Source organism: Thalassophryne amazonica, chromosome 18 (genome assembly GCF_902500255.1).
Source record: "Thalassophryne amazonica chromosome 18, fThaAma1.1, whole genome shotgun sequence".
Lineage (NCBI taxonomy): Eukaryota > Metazoa > Chordata > Actinopteri > Batrachoidiformes > Batrachoididae > Thalassophryne > Thalassophryne amazonica.
Genome location: NC_047120.1, coordinates 11,520,912 through 11,540,330, shown reverse-complemented (window position 1 = coordinate 11,540,330; position 19,419 = coordinate 11,520,912). Strand labels below are relative to the sequence as shown.

Genomic DNA, 19,419 nt, shown 5'->3' with positions numbered 1-19,419 from the left:
GCACAAGTGAGAGGGAGGGAGAGAAAGCGAGAGAGAGTGAGAGAGAGACAGCAAGAGAGAGAGGGAGGAAGCAAGAGAACTGACGAGAGAGGGAGAGAGAGGATTTCATTTTTAGTGGAACACTTGCTTTGACAATGTAAACATGTTTCCCATGTGAATAAAGCTCCAATGAAATTGAGAAGGAGAGAGAGACTAAGGGCCCCTTCACATATAACACGAAAGACTCTGAAAAAGGAACAAAATCCGCGAACAAAACACAAAACAGGGAACCACAAAACATTCCACCTGCTGTCATGAGGAACGCATGGTTGCACAGGCGTGCACTACACACTGGCATCAGTTTCGTGGACATGTGTGCACAAACAGTGCGAGAAGCAGGAACATGTTGCACCACATCACACCTCTGTTGTGGAAAAAAAAACAGCTGGAACATGTTGCACCACATCGCGCCTCTTGTGAAAAAAAAAATCAAATAAAGACCACACACCATAAAACACTGCATTTTATTGAATCCCTCTCATCAAATGGACAATACAAGTATGAACCGTCTGCTCCCCTGTAGATGACCCATGGTCAAAGATGTACACTCATGGAATGACATGAACAAACAGTGTACTCTTACTATGTTTTATTATGCCCAGCAGGTTATATAAATAATTAATACAATCACTGGACACTGATAGATGAGATATTGGTGTATAATTAGTGAAAAATCACTGGGTTGATATAGATTATAAATAAAAGGGACCCAATACAGAACCCTGTAGTTAAATAACCCTGGTTAATTAAAAAATAAATGCCACTCGCGGGATTCAAATCTGCAATTTACAAAAGCTCTGATTAACGGATGGAAACTTTACCACTGCGCTACAATCACTGTCTTATAACAGGAGTGCGAAATACTTAAAAACCAACAAAGAGATAAACGCATGTTTACAAAAAAGAGAAATTAGATGATGTATGGTCATGTGTGTCAGGCCGGCCTGTAGCCAGCTGAGGTGTGCTGTGTGTGGCTGCTGCAGCCCGACACAAAAGCAAAAGATGTTTTATGTATTTTCACGTGAGGACAGCAGGCAGAGATGTGCCTCATGGAGGAAAGGTGTAAGTTCGTGTCCTTCAAAACATGGTTCCCCAGCTGGGACATGCAGGAGCAGAGATCTCAACAGCAGCTGCTGTTGAGATCCACACCCCCTTGTCCTTCAGCACCCAGACCAACTCTCTGTTTCTGTTATGTGGTCATTCATTTTAGTTATTTATGTGTTATTTGTTAGATTTGCAACTGTTTGTTGTGATTTGGTGCTATATAAATAAATAAATATGTAATTGCATATGGAATTCCATTTATACGGAGAATGATGCTAATTTAGCATATGTTAAATTTGAAGATATTTCTTGATGTATATAACAAAAATTGTCCAGTTCTACATTGCAGTTTACATAGCAAGTATAATGACAATCCATGGATAACAAAGGGACTGCAAAGGGCATGTAAGAAGAAAAATATGTTATATAGAGAGTTCATCAGAAGTAAATCAAGAGAGGCTGAGATTAAATATAAGTGCTATAAAAATAAATTAACAACCATTATGCGGAATTGTAAAAAATCATACTATGGCAAAATTCTAAATGATAATCAAAATAATATAAAGGAAACATGGAAAATACTGAATAGTATTTTAAGAAATAAACCCAAATCAAAGAATTACCCATCTTATTTTACTTGTAACAATAAAGATGAATATGACATGAACCAAGTAGTGAACAGTTTTAATACATTTTTTGTTAAAGTTGGGCCAGATTTAGCAGCTGACATTCCACATACTACATGGGAAAACCAGCAATTAATTGAGAGAAATCCATATACTATGTTTCTTGGCCCAGTTGATGAGAGAGAAATTATAATAGTCAGCAGATGTAAAAGTAAAAAGTCAACTGATCATAATGATATACATATGGCTTTAGTAAAGCAGATAATTCCAGAAATTGTTAAACCATTAGCATATATATTGAATAAATCATTTCAAATGGGAATTGTTCCAAATGGTATGAAAGTGGCAAAGGTGATACCTTTATTTAAAGCAGACCTGCATTGAAATAAATGTGGTCAGATTTCAGAAAGAAATAGCTAATATGTATTTATAAGACCCTTGTGAATGCATTAAAGTAAATCTGTAAGCCCAAATTTGTAATTCAGCGGAGAAATCTTCGTTTAAAAATGACAAATTTGCAGCTAAAATTCAGCTGTATCATTTCCATGACGTCAGAGACAAGACGACGCACTCCCGCCTTCAGTCCGATCCCACATTGAAATTGATTTTATCTGTTAGTAATGTTACTTATACACGTCCTGGTTTCAACATCCAAAAGTAAGCTGCAATGAATGTGAGATACAGATCTGTGTGCTCAGATCAGCAACGACATCGACAGCGGGCGCCGTTCTTCCTCTCCCGCTCTCTGTCTCCGCTACGCTCGCTGTTTTAATGCAAAGCGGCCGGTACACCTGTTGCTGCAAGGACAAACGTCTTGCAGCAAAATCCACAGCACCGCACGTCTTGGCAATCGGAGCCCCAGAGCTCCATGGACGCTGAGAGAGGTTTATATATTTTTAATGACTGGGATTCTTTGCGGGTCTCACCTCCATATCCCGCGATGGTACCGGAGGCAAAAGACAGATTTTCATTGCGACACCACTCAATCAAACGGGCGTATGAAAAAGTCCCCCAAAATAATTTTCAAGCACAAATAAAAGAAATGTGTACTCACCAAATGTGCTGCAAGACAATATGAAGTTTAAAAAAAAAATAGATCCTTCCGTATAAGACAAGAAAAAGGTGCAGATGCAAATTGACGTAAATCCACAAATTACAACTGGCGCAATGCATGCTGGGAGAGGGTCTTGTCCGTAACGTCTCAGCAGCGTCCATGATGAGAGGGACAATTTGTGGAGGGCTAAATGTTAGCTGTAAATTTGTCATTTTCAAATGAAGATTTCTCCGTTGAATGACAGATCTGGGCTTGCAGATTTACTTTACTACATTCAGAAGGATCTCATGTGTAAATGTAAGTCATTTTTTGTTCAAAAAATCTGACTGCATTTTTTTCAATGCAGGTCTCCTTTAAATCTGGTGACAAACATGTTTTTACTAACTACAGGCCTGTGTCTATATTGTCACAATTCTCTAAGATACTGGAAAAAACTTTACAATAACAGACTGGATAGATTTAATGAACTTCACAACTTGCTTGATGACAGTCAGTATGGGTTCAGAGCGAAAAGGTCCACTGCTTTGGCTTTGTGCAATGCAATCGAAGAGATTAATAAACATGTGGACCAAAGGGAATTAGTAATAGGTTTATTTGTTGACTTAAAAAAGGCTTTTGATACAATCAATCATAACATATTATTTAAAAAGTTGGAACTTTATGGGATTAGAGGAGTGGCTCTGAACTGGATTAAAAGTTATTTGTAAAACCGGAAGCAGTTTGTTAAAATTGTGGACTGCAGTTCTACATATCTGGACATTGTTTGTGGGGTTCCCCAGGGCTGTGCTGGGACCTAAATTATTTATTTTATATATTAATGATTTATGTAAAGTTTCCAATGTGTTTAAAGCAGTTCTCTTTGCTGATGACACAAACCTGTTTTGTTCTGGAGAGAATTTGCAGCGATTATTGTCTGATTTGAGAGTCGAAATGATAAAGCTGAAGAGTTGGTTTGACATGAACAAATTGTCATTAAATTGGTCAAAAACCAAAATGATGTTATTTGGAAATTATAAATTGCATGTACAAATACAGTTAAATATACTTGGGGTAAATCTAGATTGTGTCAAGGAAAATAAGTTTTAGGTGTGATTATTGATGATAAAATTAACTGGAAATCTCATATTCATCATATTCAAAAGAAAGTTTCTAAAATTATTGCAATATTGAATAAGGCAAAGTACATTTTAGATGGTAAATCACTACATACTTTGTATTGTACATTGATTGCACCTTATTTGACATACTGTGCGGACGTTTGGGGTAGTAACTATAAAACTACTCTACAATCATTATTCATCCTTCAAAAAAGAGCATTAAGAATAATTCATAATTCAGGGTTTCGGGATCATACCAATCCGTTATTTATTAAATCAAAGATATTAAAACTTGATAAGATTACATTTAAGACTGTTCAGCTGATGCATAAAGCAAGAAATAAACAATTACCTCTCAGAATTCAAGAATATTTTACGCTGAGAGAAGGAATGTATAATTTAAGGGGTACGCTTTATTTTAAAAATGCGGGCGCTAGGACGACTAGGAGGTGCTTTTGTGTTTCCATTTGTGGCCCAAAAAAATTGAATAATTTACCAGAGAAACGTAAGCAATGTCCAGATATTAACCAAACATTTATACAAACAAATGGTATTTGGTAGATATGTCTTAGATTAATAGGGTTGAGGTGTGTTATATGTAGAGGATGTTGTACTGGAACCTTTGTTTTTTTTTTTCTTCTTCTTCTTCTTTTTTTGTGAGTTGTCTGGAGAAATATTTGACTTCTTTAATCTGTAACTAGGTGCTGCTGTGTTCAGGTTGTGTTGGGTATAAATGTCTATGTACAGGCATATATGCCTGATGATTTTATACAGGAGGGTAGGCGTGGATAAGCGTTGCTTCTGCCTACACCTTTAGGCACCATGTATGATTTTTCTGTTATGAGTTTGGTCATATGAGTGAATTTCTGCTATGCTTGGGTGTCTAATAAATTATTATTGTTATTATTATTATATGTCGTATTGGCGTAATTATTTATATACCTGTCCTGGCGGTGGTCTCTGTGTTTTTAAAGTGACACGTCATATGCACTGAGCCATCATTTTCAGCTGCCAGTGTGCTGCAATCAGCTGACAGCGCCTGTCCAGTCCCCATGTGATCATGTCTGTACACATACATATCAGCATTTTATGCAAGTTTTCAGTCCCCATGTGATCATGTCTGTACACATACATATCAGTATTTTATGCAAGTTTTCTAATAGCAACACACGCATTACGCCACGATTGTGGCATTGCAAAAAAAAAGAAAGCAACGCCACACTCGTGGGGTCACTTAGACAAAATTTCACATCCAGCTCAAAAGTGATTGTCTGCTTACTGTTTTTGTGCTGACAGCGTGAATGGCACCACATTTTCTAAGTGTCCAGAGAGCAGTGTTGGATGTTCGTGTGCGTCACCTGGAATTTGGCCAACACCTGCTGCAAGAGGGATCGAATCATGGAGCTGTATATGAGTACTAGAGAGCACAGTCCCAATGCTGCAGACTAAATGAAAACGTTCCTTCATGGACAGCGACATGACGTCTCCTAACCGGGCAAAATATTGATGAAGTACCCGGATGTTAATGCATTTTCAATGGAGATTCGCGACTAAATACACTCAGAAAAATGCTCACAAAATACTTGTTAAAATGCCATTTTTACCTGGATATCCAGCCAGTAAAATTAAATTACATTAAATTATGTCAGGAAAGTATTAAACTTACTCTGACACTCACACATTTACAAATATTAGTGTTGAAAGTTACATGGGTCTGCGCTGTTAAGCTACGCTGCTAGGTTGAGCTGCTGCTGTGTTCAATGCAGTGCGCCTCCTAAAACCATTACAATACATTTATATATATATATTTTTTTTTTACACAATTATCCTTTATTGACAGAGTTTCATTCATGAAGTCAGTGGTCTGGGTACACATCTTTGTGTGTGGGTGTGACTGTGAGCGGCACAGCGAGGGTCATTATAATCTCATTATTTTAAGGTGCAAATTTTAAAAAAAACGACAAGTATTTTAACTAGACATTGGTCTATTAGTGGAAAATATCAACTAGACATAAGTGAAGAGTTAATGGCCCGTGTCATCGGACTACACAGGTACAGCACGAGACATACAGCTGTTTATCATCCAAATATCACAGACAAAGTGACAAGAATAACCAAAACCACTTACTTATGGAAGGAAATATTGTCTCTTTTGTTCCAGCGTTTGTGGCTTTGCCAACATGCGCAGCTTTCCAGCATATTCCACCTGTTTCTTGACGAGACTAAGTGAACTTCTATGCACGCAAATCACTAACTTGCCCGGAATTAAAATGGCGATCACGCCTCCTTGTTGACACACGGCTCAGCATGACTGCGCTCTCTAGTTCTTATATACAGCTCCATGGATTGAATGGGGTCTCACAGGGCACTCTCTGTCTTTCGCCACTGGTGTGCGCGAATAATTGTAGCAACAGGTGTACGAGGCGTTGGAGGCAGCTCTGATTTTTCATGAATGGCATGCAATTCCTCCTTGGTGCACAAGTTGGCTTCAATCATGTTATGTGTGAAGGGGCCCTAAGAGAGATAGACAGAGAAGGCGAGATAGTGCTGTCTTTTCTCTTTTAAGTCTATAAAAATAAGTCTAAAAAGTACTTAATTCTTTCACAGAACATCAAACGTAGGCTTCCATCTTAGATGTACCTTCTGGCAAATTGTAGCTGAACTTTCAGGTGTTCTTTTTAAGAAAATACTCCTCTACACACTTCATCATGAAGCTGTATAACTGGGGATACAAAATATCCTCATAGAAAATCAGCAATAATGATAATATTAAAGCAAACAGAGCTCTAGTATCAGAATAGTATCGGTATTGGCAGATATCCAAATTCAGGTATCAGGATCGGATTGGAAGTGAAAAAAATGTAGATCAGTGCATCCCTAGTCTGTAGACCTCCAAGACAGGACTGTGTCATAGCACAAATCTGGGGAAGGGTACAGAAATATTTTTGCTGCTTTGAAGGTCCCAATGAACACACTGGTCTGCATCATCCATAAATGGAAGAAGTTCAGATCCAACAGGACTCTTCTTAGAGCTAGACACCCATCTAAACTGAGCGATTGGAGGTAGAAAGGCCTTAGTCAGGGAGGTGACCAAGAACCTGATGGTCACTCTGTCCAAGCTCCAGCATTCCTCTGTGGAGAGAAAAGAACCTTCCAGAAGGACAACCATCTCTGCAGCAATCCACTAATCAGGCCTGTATGGTAGAGTGGCCAGATAGAAGCCACTCCTTACTAAAAGGCACATGGCAGCCTGCCAGGAGTTTGCCAAAAGGCATCTGAAGGACTCTCAGAACATGAGAAACAAAATTCTCTGTTCTGATGAGGCAAAGATTGAACTCTTTGCAGTGAATGCCAGGCATCATGTTTGGAGGAAACCAGGCACCATCCCTACAGTGAAGCATGGTGGTGGCAGCAACATGCTATGGGGATGTTTTTCAGCAGCAGGGAGACTAGTCAGGATTGAGGAAAACATGAATACAGCAATGTACAGAGACATCCTGGATGAAAACCTGCTCCAGAGCGCTCTTGACCTCAGACTGGGACGACAGGTGAACTTTCAGAACAGTGACCCTAAGCACACAGCGAAGATATCAAAGGAGTGGCTTCAGGACAACTCTATGAATGTCCTTGAGTGGCCCAGACAGAGCCCAGACCTGAATCCAACTGAACATCTCTGGAGAGATCTGAAGATGTCTATGCACCGATGCTCCCCATTCAACCTGATGGAGCTTGAGAGATGCTGCAAAGTGGAATGGGCAAAACTGCCCAAAGATAGGTGCACCAAGCTTGTGGCATCATATTCAAGAAGACTTGAGGCTGTCACTGCTGCCAAAGGTGCTTCAACAAAGTATTGAGCAAAGGCTGTGAATACCTGGATTACATACTGTCCAAAAAGTAACGGACCTTTTTATTTTTTTCAAAAACTATATGGATTTGAATCACGTGTGATTGCATCAGCCAAGCTTGAACCTTCGTTCGCATGCGTGAGTTTTTTCACGCCTGTCGGTTGCGTCATTCGCCTGTGGGCAGGCTTTGAGTGAGCACTGGTCCAGCCCCCTCGTCGGATTTTTATTGTCAGGGAAATGGCAGAGCGACTGCCGCTTTGCTCCATGAAAGTTTTTTCAGAAACTGTTAGAGACAGCCAGTTGGAAACCATTCGAAAGATTCAGATGGCTTTCGGTGAAGATTCTGTCAGCGTCACATAGATTACGGAGTGTTAAAACCTTTTTAAAGACGGCCCACAGCGGTGAAGGGCGCGCGGTGCACCGAGCGGCCATCGACAGGCTGGAACGACCAGATCATTTCCAAACTGAACGCTGTGTTGATCCGGGACATCGTGTGACTACCACAGAAATGGCAAGAGAGCTGGACATAGCACTTTTGAGGCACATTCCACTATTACAGGAGATTTTGTAATGAAAGACGTGCAGAGGATTTTGTGCGTCGGCACGGAGCCGCTCATGGCGCACAACAAAAAAACACCTCCTTTTTGGAAACCATTCGGAAGATTCAGACGGCTTTCGATGGCTTTTCAGTCGAGTGAGTATCCGAGAAATTGTGTAACAGCTGGACATGCCACAACATGTCCTGTGAGACTTCCAACACAGAGGTGTTTTTTTTGTTGCGCGCCATGAGCAGCTCTGTGCTGATGCACGAAATCCTCCACACGTCTTTCATTACAAAATCTCCTGTAACAGTGGAATGTGCCGCAAAAGTGCTATGTCCAGCTCTCTTGCCATTTCTGTGGTAGTCACACGATGTCCCGGATCAACACAGCTTTCAGTTTGGAAATGATCTGGTCGTTCCATCCTGTCGATCGCCGCTCGGTGCGCCGCGCACCCTCCGCTGCTGTGGGCCGTCTTTAAAAAGGTTTTAACACTCCTTAATCCGTGTGATGCTGACAGAATCTTCACCGAAAGCCATCTGAATCTTTCGAATGGTTTCCAACTGGCTGTCTCTAACAGCTTCTGAAAAAAAATTCATGGAGCAAAGCGGCAGTCGCTCTGCCATTTTCCTGACAATAAAAATCAGATGAGGGGGTGGACCAGTGCTCACTCAAAGCCTGCCCACAGGCGAATGACGCAACCGACAGGCGTGAAAAAACTCACGCATGCACACGAAGGTTCAAGCTTGGCTGATGCAATCACACGATTCAAATCCATATAGTTTTTGAAAAAAATAAAAAGGTCCGTTACTTTTTGGACAGACCTATATTACTGTATTAGAAACTGTGTAAAGATGTATTGCCAAATCTAATCATTTAATTTACTTATCATGATTTCTAACCACCTTCAGCACTTACTATTTTCCCCTTATCACAGAATGCAGGACTGTCTAACAAAGAAATTGTGTTGGTGCATGTCTGCTCTTTGTCTTCTAGTGATAAGGAAATGTTCCATCAATTCATGGTCAAAGCTATCGTGGAGGATGCTTGGAAGGGCATTGTTACATAGTTCTGGAACAAGTGTTAAGCCCCTTTCACACCAGGCCTGCTTCACACAGCGCCATGAAGATACAGTTGCGTCAGTTGCTCGTAGCAGCAGGGGCAAAGCTTGAGGTAAGAGCCGAGGAGGTCACCTGCAGCCAGACGGTAAAATGAGCAGGTGTGCGCTCTGATTTCTGTTAATGTTTATCATTCTTTCTGTGGCCGGAGCTGCAGCCAGCTTTCTCTTCTTTAAATCCACTCGTTTCTTCTTGCTGCTCTGCAATGTGTTTCTACCAACTCAAATATCTCAGCATTAGCAGCAGTTAGCCGCTGTTTCAACAACCTTCTCAGCTGTTACACCTTTTTGTGCCAACTTCGCCTTTTCTTCTTCTTCCGGTTTACTGTGAACTAGTAAACCGGAATTAGAATTAAAACTTATTAGAAACTGGAGGAAAATAAGCATTTTGGGTGAATTTTATTATTTTCCAAACACATTTTTATATCAACATTCAAAACTTTGTGAAGAAGAATTGTGAACAATGTTAAGATTAAACAAAAAAAAAAAAAGTGAAAGAAAAAAAAAAAACATTTTGGGTGAATTTGTTTTCACACACCCCCACCAAAAGTTTACATCTTACCCAAAACGTACTATTTCTACATTCAGGCATTACAACATTTAGAGAATCAGAAAGTTTCCCAGAATGCAGCAGGACTCCTGACACAGACGCCATCTCACCCCTCAACTACTGCAAGACCTTGCTGACAAGTTAAACACCATGAACATCCAAACACATCACAAGTTCACACCACCTTTTAGTCCAAATCTTCTGACACACTGATGGACACTTTTTTTAATTTCTGTTGGATTTAATTTTAACAGAATGCAACAGGCCCCTGACCCGGGGTCTATAGTTTCACCCTAAACATTGCTGGCATTGTATCTGAGGGCTCGCTTCAAGATGGTGGCCTTAATTCAGAGGTCTCAAACTCACTCCAGAAAGGGTAGAGAGGGTGCAGGCTTTCTTTGCAACCACCCACTCCACCAGGTGATTCCACTGATTAACATCACTTTGAGCAGATGGAATCAGTTAAGCCTGCACCATCTCAGCCCTTTCTGGTACGAGTTTGAGACCTCTGCCTTAACTGCTGATAACTGCACCTTGTGGCCACTTGGGTGACCAGGGATTGCCTCAAGGGATTCCTTCAGGTTTTTCTTCATAAGGCCTGCTGCCCACAACTGGGATTATATCTCCATGGAATAAAATAATAATAATACTATCTACATGGATTAAAATAATAATAATAAATCCTTTAGATTTTTTTTTCTTAACAGCCAAATCATAATCTGTTCACCATATACCTATTTATAGAAACACTTTTGTGACTATGTCCAAGGTTTTAAGGTAAAACAAGGTGGACACAGTTAAAACAGCAAATTGTTCTACTGCTGAACAAGATTATATTTCACTCACTAACCATTGCTGCTCTTTTCTAATGCAGCATCATATTACAGAAAGACTTTAACCTCCACATCATCGAAATCCTTCAGGACAAACACATTTTAAGTGGACAGCTGTTACAGCATATATTGTCACCACGATATATGCTGACATTCGTGACCACATTGCAACCCATACTGTCGCCAGGGACAATATGTGCCAGGTGTGTCACTACATACAATCCACTACACCAGCAACAATATGTGATGTGAGCATTGGTACAGTAGTGTTCAGAATAATAGTAGTGCTATGTGACTAAAAAGATTAATCCAGGTTTTGAGTATATTTCTTATTGTTACAAGGGAAACAAGGTACCAGTAGATTCAGTAGATTCTCACAAATCCAACAAGACCAAGCATTCATGATATGCACACTCGTAAGGCTATGAAATTGGTCTATTAGTAAAAAAAAGTAGAAAAGGGGGTGTTCACAATAATGTTAGTGTGGCATTCAATCAGTGAGTTCGTCAATTTTGTGGAACATAATGTCCCAAGCGACAATATATACTGACAATCAAACAGGTCCTTTGTGTTGTGAAGTTCTATTAAGCGTGCATGATAATACATTGTTCTGTACATGCAGATGAGGATGATTCGAGCTGCTGCCAGTGGAACAATTGCACGTTGTGCACACAGTTCTTGCACTGATCCACAGATTTACGCGCAAATTCAACCAGCTTTTATGCACAAGGTGCACGGATCTAATTGGAGCAAGTCTCTCTTGCTCTCTTTGATTGATTTGGTAAAATACAGGATGTGAAATAACAATGACAATATACATATACTTGCAGAGGATGGCACGAAAAAACACACTTATTTCCATCATGGTCCCCATGGCAACACAGAAAAACAAACACCAAAAACAACAAACAAAAAAATACTTCAAAATGGCTACAAAGCCATCTATATATAAAATGCAAAATTATTATGACTTTCTCTCTCTCACTCACTCACACACAACTTGTGGCATATCATGACGCCTTTGAACATGGCATATATCATCGTGACGACAATACAACCCCTGGCAAAAATTATGGAATCACCAGCCTCGGAGGATGTTCATTCAGTTGTTTAATTTTGTAGAAAAAAAAGCAGATCACAGACATGACACAAAACTAAAGTCATTTCAAATGGCAACTTTCTGGCTTTAAGAAACACTATAAAAAAATCAGGAAAAAAAAATTGTGGCAGTCAGTAACAGTTACTTTTTTAGACCAAGCAGAGGGAAAAAAAAAAATATGGAATCACTCAATTGAGGAAAAAATTATGGAATCATGAAAAACAAAAGAACGCTCCAACACATCACTAGCATTTTGTTGCACCACCTCTGGCTTTTATAACAGCTTGCAGTCTCTGAGGCATGGACTTAATGAGTGACAAACAGTACTCTTCATCAATCTGGCTCCAACTTTCTCTGATTGCTGTTGCCAGATGAGCTTTGCAGGTTTGAGCCTTGTCATGGACCATTTTCTTCAACTTCCACCAAAGATTTTCAATTGGATTAAGATCCAGACTATTTGCAGGCCATGACATTGACCCTATGTGTCTTTTTGCAAGGAATGTTTTCACAGTTTTTGCTCTATGGCAAGATGCATTATCATCTTGAAAAACATCCTTTCAATTGATGGGATAAGAAAAGTGTCCAAAATATCAACGTAAACTTGGGCATTTATTGATGATGTAATGACAGCCATCTCCCCACTGCCTTTACCTGACATGCAGCCCCATATCATCAATGACTGGAAATTTACATGTTCTCTTCAGGCAGTCATCTTTAGAAATCTCATTGGAACGGCACCAAACAAACGTTCCAGCATCCTTGCCCAATGCAGATTCGAGATTCATCACTGAATATGACTTTCATCCAGTCATCCACAGTCCACGATTGTTTTTCCTTAGCCCATTGTAACCTTGTTTTTTTCTGTTTAGGTGTTAATGATAGCTTTCGTTTAACTTTTCTGTATGTAAAACCCATTTCCTTTAGGCGGTTTCTTACAGTTTGGTCACAGACGTTGACTCGTTTCCTCCCATTCGTTCCTCATTTGTTTTGTTGTGCATTTTCGATTTTTGCGACATATTACTTTAAGTTTTCTGTCTTGACGCTTTGATGTCTTCTTTGGTCTACCAGTATGTTTGCCTTTAACAACCTTCCCATCTTGTTTGTATTTGGTCCAGAGTTTAGACACAGCTGACTGTGAACAACCAACATCTTTTGCAACATTGCGTGATGATTTACCCTCTTTTAAGAGTTTGATAATCCTCTCCTTTGTTTCAATTGACATCTCTCCTGTTGGAGCCATGATTCATGTCAGTCCACTTGGTGCAACAGCTCTCCAAGGTGTGATCACTCCTTTTTAGATGCAGACTAACGAGCAGATCTGATTTGATGCAGGTGTTAGTTTTGGGGATGAAAATTTAAAGGGTGATTCCATAATTTATTCCTCAGAATTGAGTGAGTCCATATTTTTTTTCCCTCTGCTTGGTCTAAAAAAGTAACCGTTACTGACTGCCACAATTTTTTTTTCTTGATTTCTTATAGTGTATCTGAAAGCCAGAAAGTTGCCATTTGAAATGACTTTAGTTTTGTGTCATGTCTGTAATCTACTTTTTTTCTACAAAATTAAACAACTGAATGAACATCCTCCGAGGCCGGTGATTCCATAATTTTTGCCAGGGGTTGTATATGCACTGGGACAATACAGTAGTGTTCAGGATAATAGTAGTGCTATGTGACTAAAACGATTAATCCAGGTTTTGAGTATATTTCTTATTGTTACATGGGAAACAAGATACCAGTAGATTCTCACAAATCTAACAAGACCAAGCATTCATGATATGCACACTCTTAAGGCTATGAAATTGGGCTATTAGTAAAAAAAAAGTAGAAAAGAGGGTGTTCACAGTAATAGTAGCATCTGCTGTTGACGCTACAAACTCAAAACTATTATGTTCATACTGCTTTTTTAGCAATCCTGTGAATCACTAAACTAGTATTTAGTTGTATAACCACAGTTTTTCATGATTTCTTCACATCTGCGAGGCATTAATTTTGTTGGTTTGGAACCAAGATTTTGCTCATTTACTAGTGTGCTTGGGGTCATTGTCTTGTTGAAACACCCAGTTCAAGGGCATGTCCTCTTCAGCATAAGGCAACATGACCTCTTCAAGTATTTTGACATATCCAAACTGATCCATGATACCTGGTATGCGATATATAGGCCCAACACCATAGTAGGAGGAACATGCCCATATCATGATGCTTGCACCACCATGCTTCACTGTCTTCACTGTGAACTGTGGCTTGAATTCAGAGTTTGGGGGTCGTCTCACAAACTGTCTGCGGCCCTTGGACCCAAAAAGAACAATTTTACTCTCATCAGTCCACAAAATATTCCTCCATTTTTCTTTAGGCCAGTTGATGTGTTCTTTGGCAAATTATAACCTCTTCTGCATGTGTCTTTTATTTAACAGAGGGACTTTGCGGGGGATTCTTACAAATAAATTAGCTTCACACAGACATCTTCTGTCACAGCACTTACTTTACAGGTAACTCCAGACTGTCTTTGATCATCCTGGAGCTGATCAATGGGTGAGCCTTTGCTATTCTGGTTATTCTTCTATCCATTTTGATGGTTGTTTTCCATTTTCTTCCACGCATATCTGTTTTTTTTTTTGTCCATTTTAAAGCATTGGAGATCATTGTAGATGAACAGCCTATAATTTTTTGCACCTGCGTATAAGTTTTCCCCTCTCCAATCAACTTTTTAATCAAACTACGCTGTTCTTCTGAACAATGTCTTGAACGTCCCATTTTCCTCAGGCTTTCAAAGAGAAAAGCATGTTCAACAGGTGCTGGCTTCATCCTTAAATAGGGGACACCTGATTCACACCTGTGTGTTCCACAAAATTGATGAACTCACTGACTGAATGCCACACTACTATTATTGTGAACACCCCCTTTTCTACTTTTTTTTTACTAATAGCCCAATTTCATAGCCTTAAGAGTGTGCATATCATGAATGCTTGGTCTTGTTGGATTTGTGAGAATCTACTGAATCTACTGGTACCTTGTTTACCATGTAACAAGAAATATACTCAAAACCTGGATTTATCTTTTTAGTCACATAGCACTACTATTATTCTGAACACTACTGTATATGCCATAACAGTTACTCTCTTGTCTCATTTTCTTATGCTTAATTGTAGTCTTTTCTTCAGTTCCAAGTATTCGTATGTGGAGTCTACAGCCAAATCTTCAATGTAGTTCCCTTCATCCATCTGTATGTTTTCTGTTGTTTCCTTTTGACCTCCTCTGATTGTACATTGAGAACATTTATCCAATCCAAATTCCATACCAATGTCCTTGGACAAGTCATGACTGCCTCCACGAGCTGACTGAGTCCCTGCTCCAAGTCGGCAAAGATCTTCAAGTCGTACATAAATAGGAGATGGTTCACAACTTCCCGATGTTTCCTTCCTCTGCCTCCATCCAAATCATACCCGATGTCATGCTCCTTCAGGATCTTGCTCAGTGGGTCAATGTGGAGACAAAATAAAAGTGGCGAGAGGCTGTCTCCCTGGAATATCCCTCTCTGCACTTGTATGTCTTCAATTATAATCTGTCCCTCTGTGTGGTTTAGGGTGATGATGGTGTTCCACTTATTCATTTGTCTCCTCAGGAAAGATCTTATTTCCTCAATGTTGTAGAGTTCTAAGCACCTCATGATCCAGGAGTGTGGTAAGTAAGTCCCTTCGGCTGCTCCCTTGTTTTGCACTTGGGGTCGCCACAGCAAATCCAACGTGAATCTACATGTTGAATTGGCACAAGTTTTACGCCGAATGCCCTTCCTAATGCAACTCCACATTACATGGAGAAAGGTGGCAGGGGTGGGATTTGAACGGGTAAACTTCTGCACTGAAACCAAGTCCATTAACCACTTGGGTTAGGGTTTTGTAATCAATCCAAGCCATGCTGAGGTTTCTCCTATTTTTGCAGGCCGCCATGATAGATTTGTTTATCAGTAACTGGTCTTTAGCTCCTAATCTTTTTCTGAAACAACCTTTCTGTTCATTTTCCAGGTAGCCACCAGTGTCAAGATGTTCAGAAATGGCATCAGCTATGATTCCTGTCAGCCATTTGTATGTTGCTGTATTTACTGTATGTTGCTGTATTACTCTTTTTCTGTATTGTTCTCCGGCCTGTCTTGCTGGTTTTGTTGCAGGTGTCAGATTATTACTTTCTCTCTCTTGTAAGAGATCTCCTCCAAACCTTTCTGCCAATTTAATAATGGAGGTTTGTTATGACAAGGTCTTCATGTGATGTTGCGTTACCTTTTTCAAGACTTCTTCTTGAGAACTCTTAAGTACTGCCCGATACGTATTATAGATGCTCAATAAGCCTGAATAATTTCTGTAAGACCAAGGCCGCCTTCTCGACAGGGGAGATATATTCTGTCCATGCATTGATTTCTATATGTATCTTTATGTAAAGTGAGCATCTTATAACTTATAATCATATAACTTATGAAGCTCACCCTGTGGCCAGTCTACTATGCCAAACCCATAGGTCACCACGCACTGGCTTCTGTATGTAATTTTATGTAGAGTGAGCATCTTCCTAGTTTTAGTATATAACTTATTAAGCTCACCCTGTGGCCAGTCTACTATGCCAAACCCATAGCTCACAACAGGCAATGCAAACTGGTTTATGGCTGTGATCTTGTTCTTTGATGTCAATTCTGATTTGAAGATCTTCTTTAAGTGGTTTAAGTATTCTTGTGTTACTTTCTCATTTTTTTGTGTTCTATTGTAGTATTTTCTTGAATTCCCAAGTATCTGTACGTGGAATCCTCAGCCAAATCTTCAATAGTGCTCCCCTCATTCAACTGTATATTTTCTGTGACCTGCTTCTTACCACCTCTGATTGTACATTTAGAGCATTTATCCAGCCCAAATTCCATACCGATTTCTTTAGAAAACGTATGAACTGCCTCCACTAGCCTCCTGAGTCCCCTCTCTGAATCTGCAAATATCTTCAAGTCATCCAAGAATAGAAGGTGGCTCACCACCTGTCTATGTTTTCTTCCTCTACCTCCATCTAAATCATACCCGATGTCAAATTCCTTGAGAATCTTGCTTAGTGGGTCAATGCTAAGACAAAAAAGGAGTGGAGAGAGACTATCTCCCTGGAATATCCCTCGCTTCACTTTTATGTCTGGGATTATTATCTGTCCCTCTGTATGGCTTAGGGTGATGGTGGTGTTCCACTTATTCATTTGTGTTTTCAGGAGAGATCTTACTTCCTTATTGATGTTGTAAAGTTCTAAGCATCTCATGATCCATGAGTGTGGGACATTATCAAATGCCTTTTTGTAGTCAATCCAAGCCATGCTGAGGTTTCTCCTCCTTTTTCTGCAGTCCTCCAGGATAGCTTTGTCTATTAGTAACTGGTCTTTAGCTCCTAATCTTTTTCTGAAACAACCTTTCTGTTCCTTCTCCAGGTAGCCACCAGTGTCCAGATGTTCATAAACGGTATCAGCTATAACTCCTGTCAGCCATTTGTAAGTTGTTGTTAAGCAGCAGACGGGTCTATACTTGTTGAGAAGTTGTGTTTCCTTGGTGTTTGGGAGTAGGGGTGTGTTCCCAGTCGTTGGCCAGTCTGGTGTGTCCTCTTCTCCGTTCAATATTTTTGTGAAAGCCGTGGCATAGTGGTGGTGCAATGCTGTCAGTCTTTTCAACCAAAAATTTGGGACTTTATCAATGGCAGGTGCCTTAAAGTTACTATATTCATGAATTTTATTTCTTATCAATTCTTCAGTTATGATCATTGCTGGCATTTGCTGTTTGTCTTTGTTTTTCTATTTTATTATTTCAGTCCACTCAGCCTCTTGGTGCTGTTTAGGGTCTTCAAACAGTGGTCTCCAGAATCTCTCAACTTCTTCTCTCTCAGGTGGCTGTTGTACTTCTACTGTATCCTTTGCCATATTTCTGTAGACTAGCCTAGGATTATTTGTAAACTGCTTGTTTATCTGTTTGGCCTTTATTTTCTTATCTTTATTTCTAATTTGAGCGGCTAATGCTTTCACTATGGCTTGGTGCTCAGCCAGCCTCGCAGCCAGTTGTTTATCTTCAATATTGTATTTTCTTTTAATGTGATAGACTTTTTGAAGGAGGTTCCTTTTGTGGCTTTGACCTCCCAGAAATATCGACATCTGGAAGATCTCTGCTCTGAGGTGACTAATTTTCTGTTGTAATGTCTTTTTCCATCGCGGCACGGTATTCCTTTTCCTGATTTTGGTTCTTCTGTCCGAATAATGGGGGACTAATTTGCTTTGTATGAGCGGCATGGTACATACAAAGCAATGGTTCATAAGTTTCATTTTATCTTCCTCTGCCCTGTATGAATTATCATGTGTCTGTTCAGATCACCCTTTTGCCTAAATCTTTTACCACATTCAAAACAGACATATGCTTTTTGCCCTGTATGAATTATCATGTGTGTGTTCAGGGTGTTCTTTCGTCCAAATCTTTTACTACACTTGGGACAGACAAATGCTTTTTGCCCTGTATGAATTATCATGTGTGTGTTCAGGTTGCTCTTTCGCCCAAATCTTTGACCACATTCAGAACAGACAAATGCTTTTTGCCCTGTATGAATTATCATGTGTGTGTTCAGAGTGCTCTTTTGCCCAAATCTTTTACCACATTCAGAACAGACAAATGCTTTTTGCCCTGTATGACTTATCATGTGTGTGTTCAGAGTGCTCTTTAGTCCAAATCTTTTACCACACTGAGAACAGACAAATGCTTTTTGCCCTGTATGAATTATCATGTGTCTATTCAGATCACTCTTTTGCCCAAATCTTTTACCACATTCAGAACAGACAAATGCTTTTTGCCCTGTATGAATTGTCATGTGTGTGTTCAGAGTGCTCTTTTGTCCAAATCTTTGACCACACTCAGAACAGACAAATGGTTTTTGCCCTGTATGAATTATCATGTGTGTGTTCAGGTGGTTCCTTTGCCCAAATCTGTTACCACATTCAGAACAGACAAATGGTTTTTGCCCTGTATGAATTATCATGTGTGTGTTCAGGTTGCGCTTCTGCCCAAATCTTTTACCACATTCAGAACAGACAAATGCTTTTTGCCCTGTATGAATTATCATATGTTTCTTCAGGTTGCTCTTTAGTCCATATCTTTTACCACACTGAGAACAGACAAATGCTTTTTGCCCTGTATGAATTATCATGTGTCTGTTCAGATCACCCTTTTGTCCAAATCTTTGACCACACTCAGAACAGACAAATGGTTTTTCTCCGGTCTGAATTCTAATGTTTTTGTTCAAAGAGCCCTTCTGTTTCTGTCTTGTACTCTGATCAGAACAGCTAAATGGTTTTCGGCTTGCTTGCCTCTCCTTGTGTTGCTCTGAGTTGTTAACGTGACCAGATGCTTTTCCATATTTACAGCCTTTAAATGGTTTCTCATCAGTGTTGCCTGAACAAACAATATTGGAATTTTTTCGAGAGTTAAAACTTGACTGAAGTTTTCTGATCAGTTTCCAGTCATCACTGTCATCAGTCTCAGTTCCAGAACTGTCTGACCTCCTGTCACTGGTATCTGGTTGTAAATGATTG

At 39.7% G+C, this 19,419-nt stretch overlaps 1 protein-coding gene and 1 long non-coding RNA gene across 2 annotated transcripts; both read right to left on the bottom strand.

The window, feature by feature from the left end:
• Positions 1-14,885: 14,885 nt before the first annotated feature.
• On the bottom strand, positions 14,886-15,883 carry LOC117530331. The gene is made up of 3 exons (XR_004566321.1): positions 15,871-15,883; positions 15,684-15,693; positions 14,886-15,297 (listed from the first exon to the last, which is right to left on the bottom strand). It is a non-coding gene; the product is annotated as an uncharacterized LOC117530331 (long non-coding RNA).
• A 75-nt stretch (positions 15,884-15,958) lies between these two features.
• LOC117530304 (gastrula zinc finger protein XlCGF57.1-like) lies at positions 15,959-18,743 on the bottom strand (the record flags this gene model as incomplete). The annotated part of the gene is made up of 1 exon (XM_034193198.1): positions 15,959-18,743. A coding segment is annotated over one exon (585 nt), but the record flags the coding sequence as incomplete, so codon positions are not given.
• Positions 18,744-19,419: the final 676 nt, after the last annotated feature.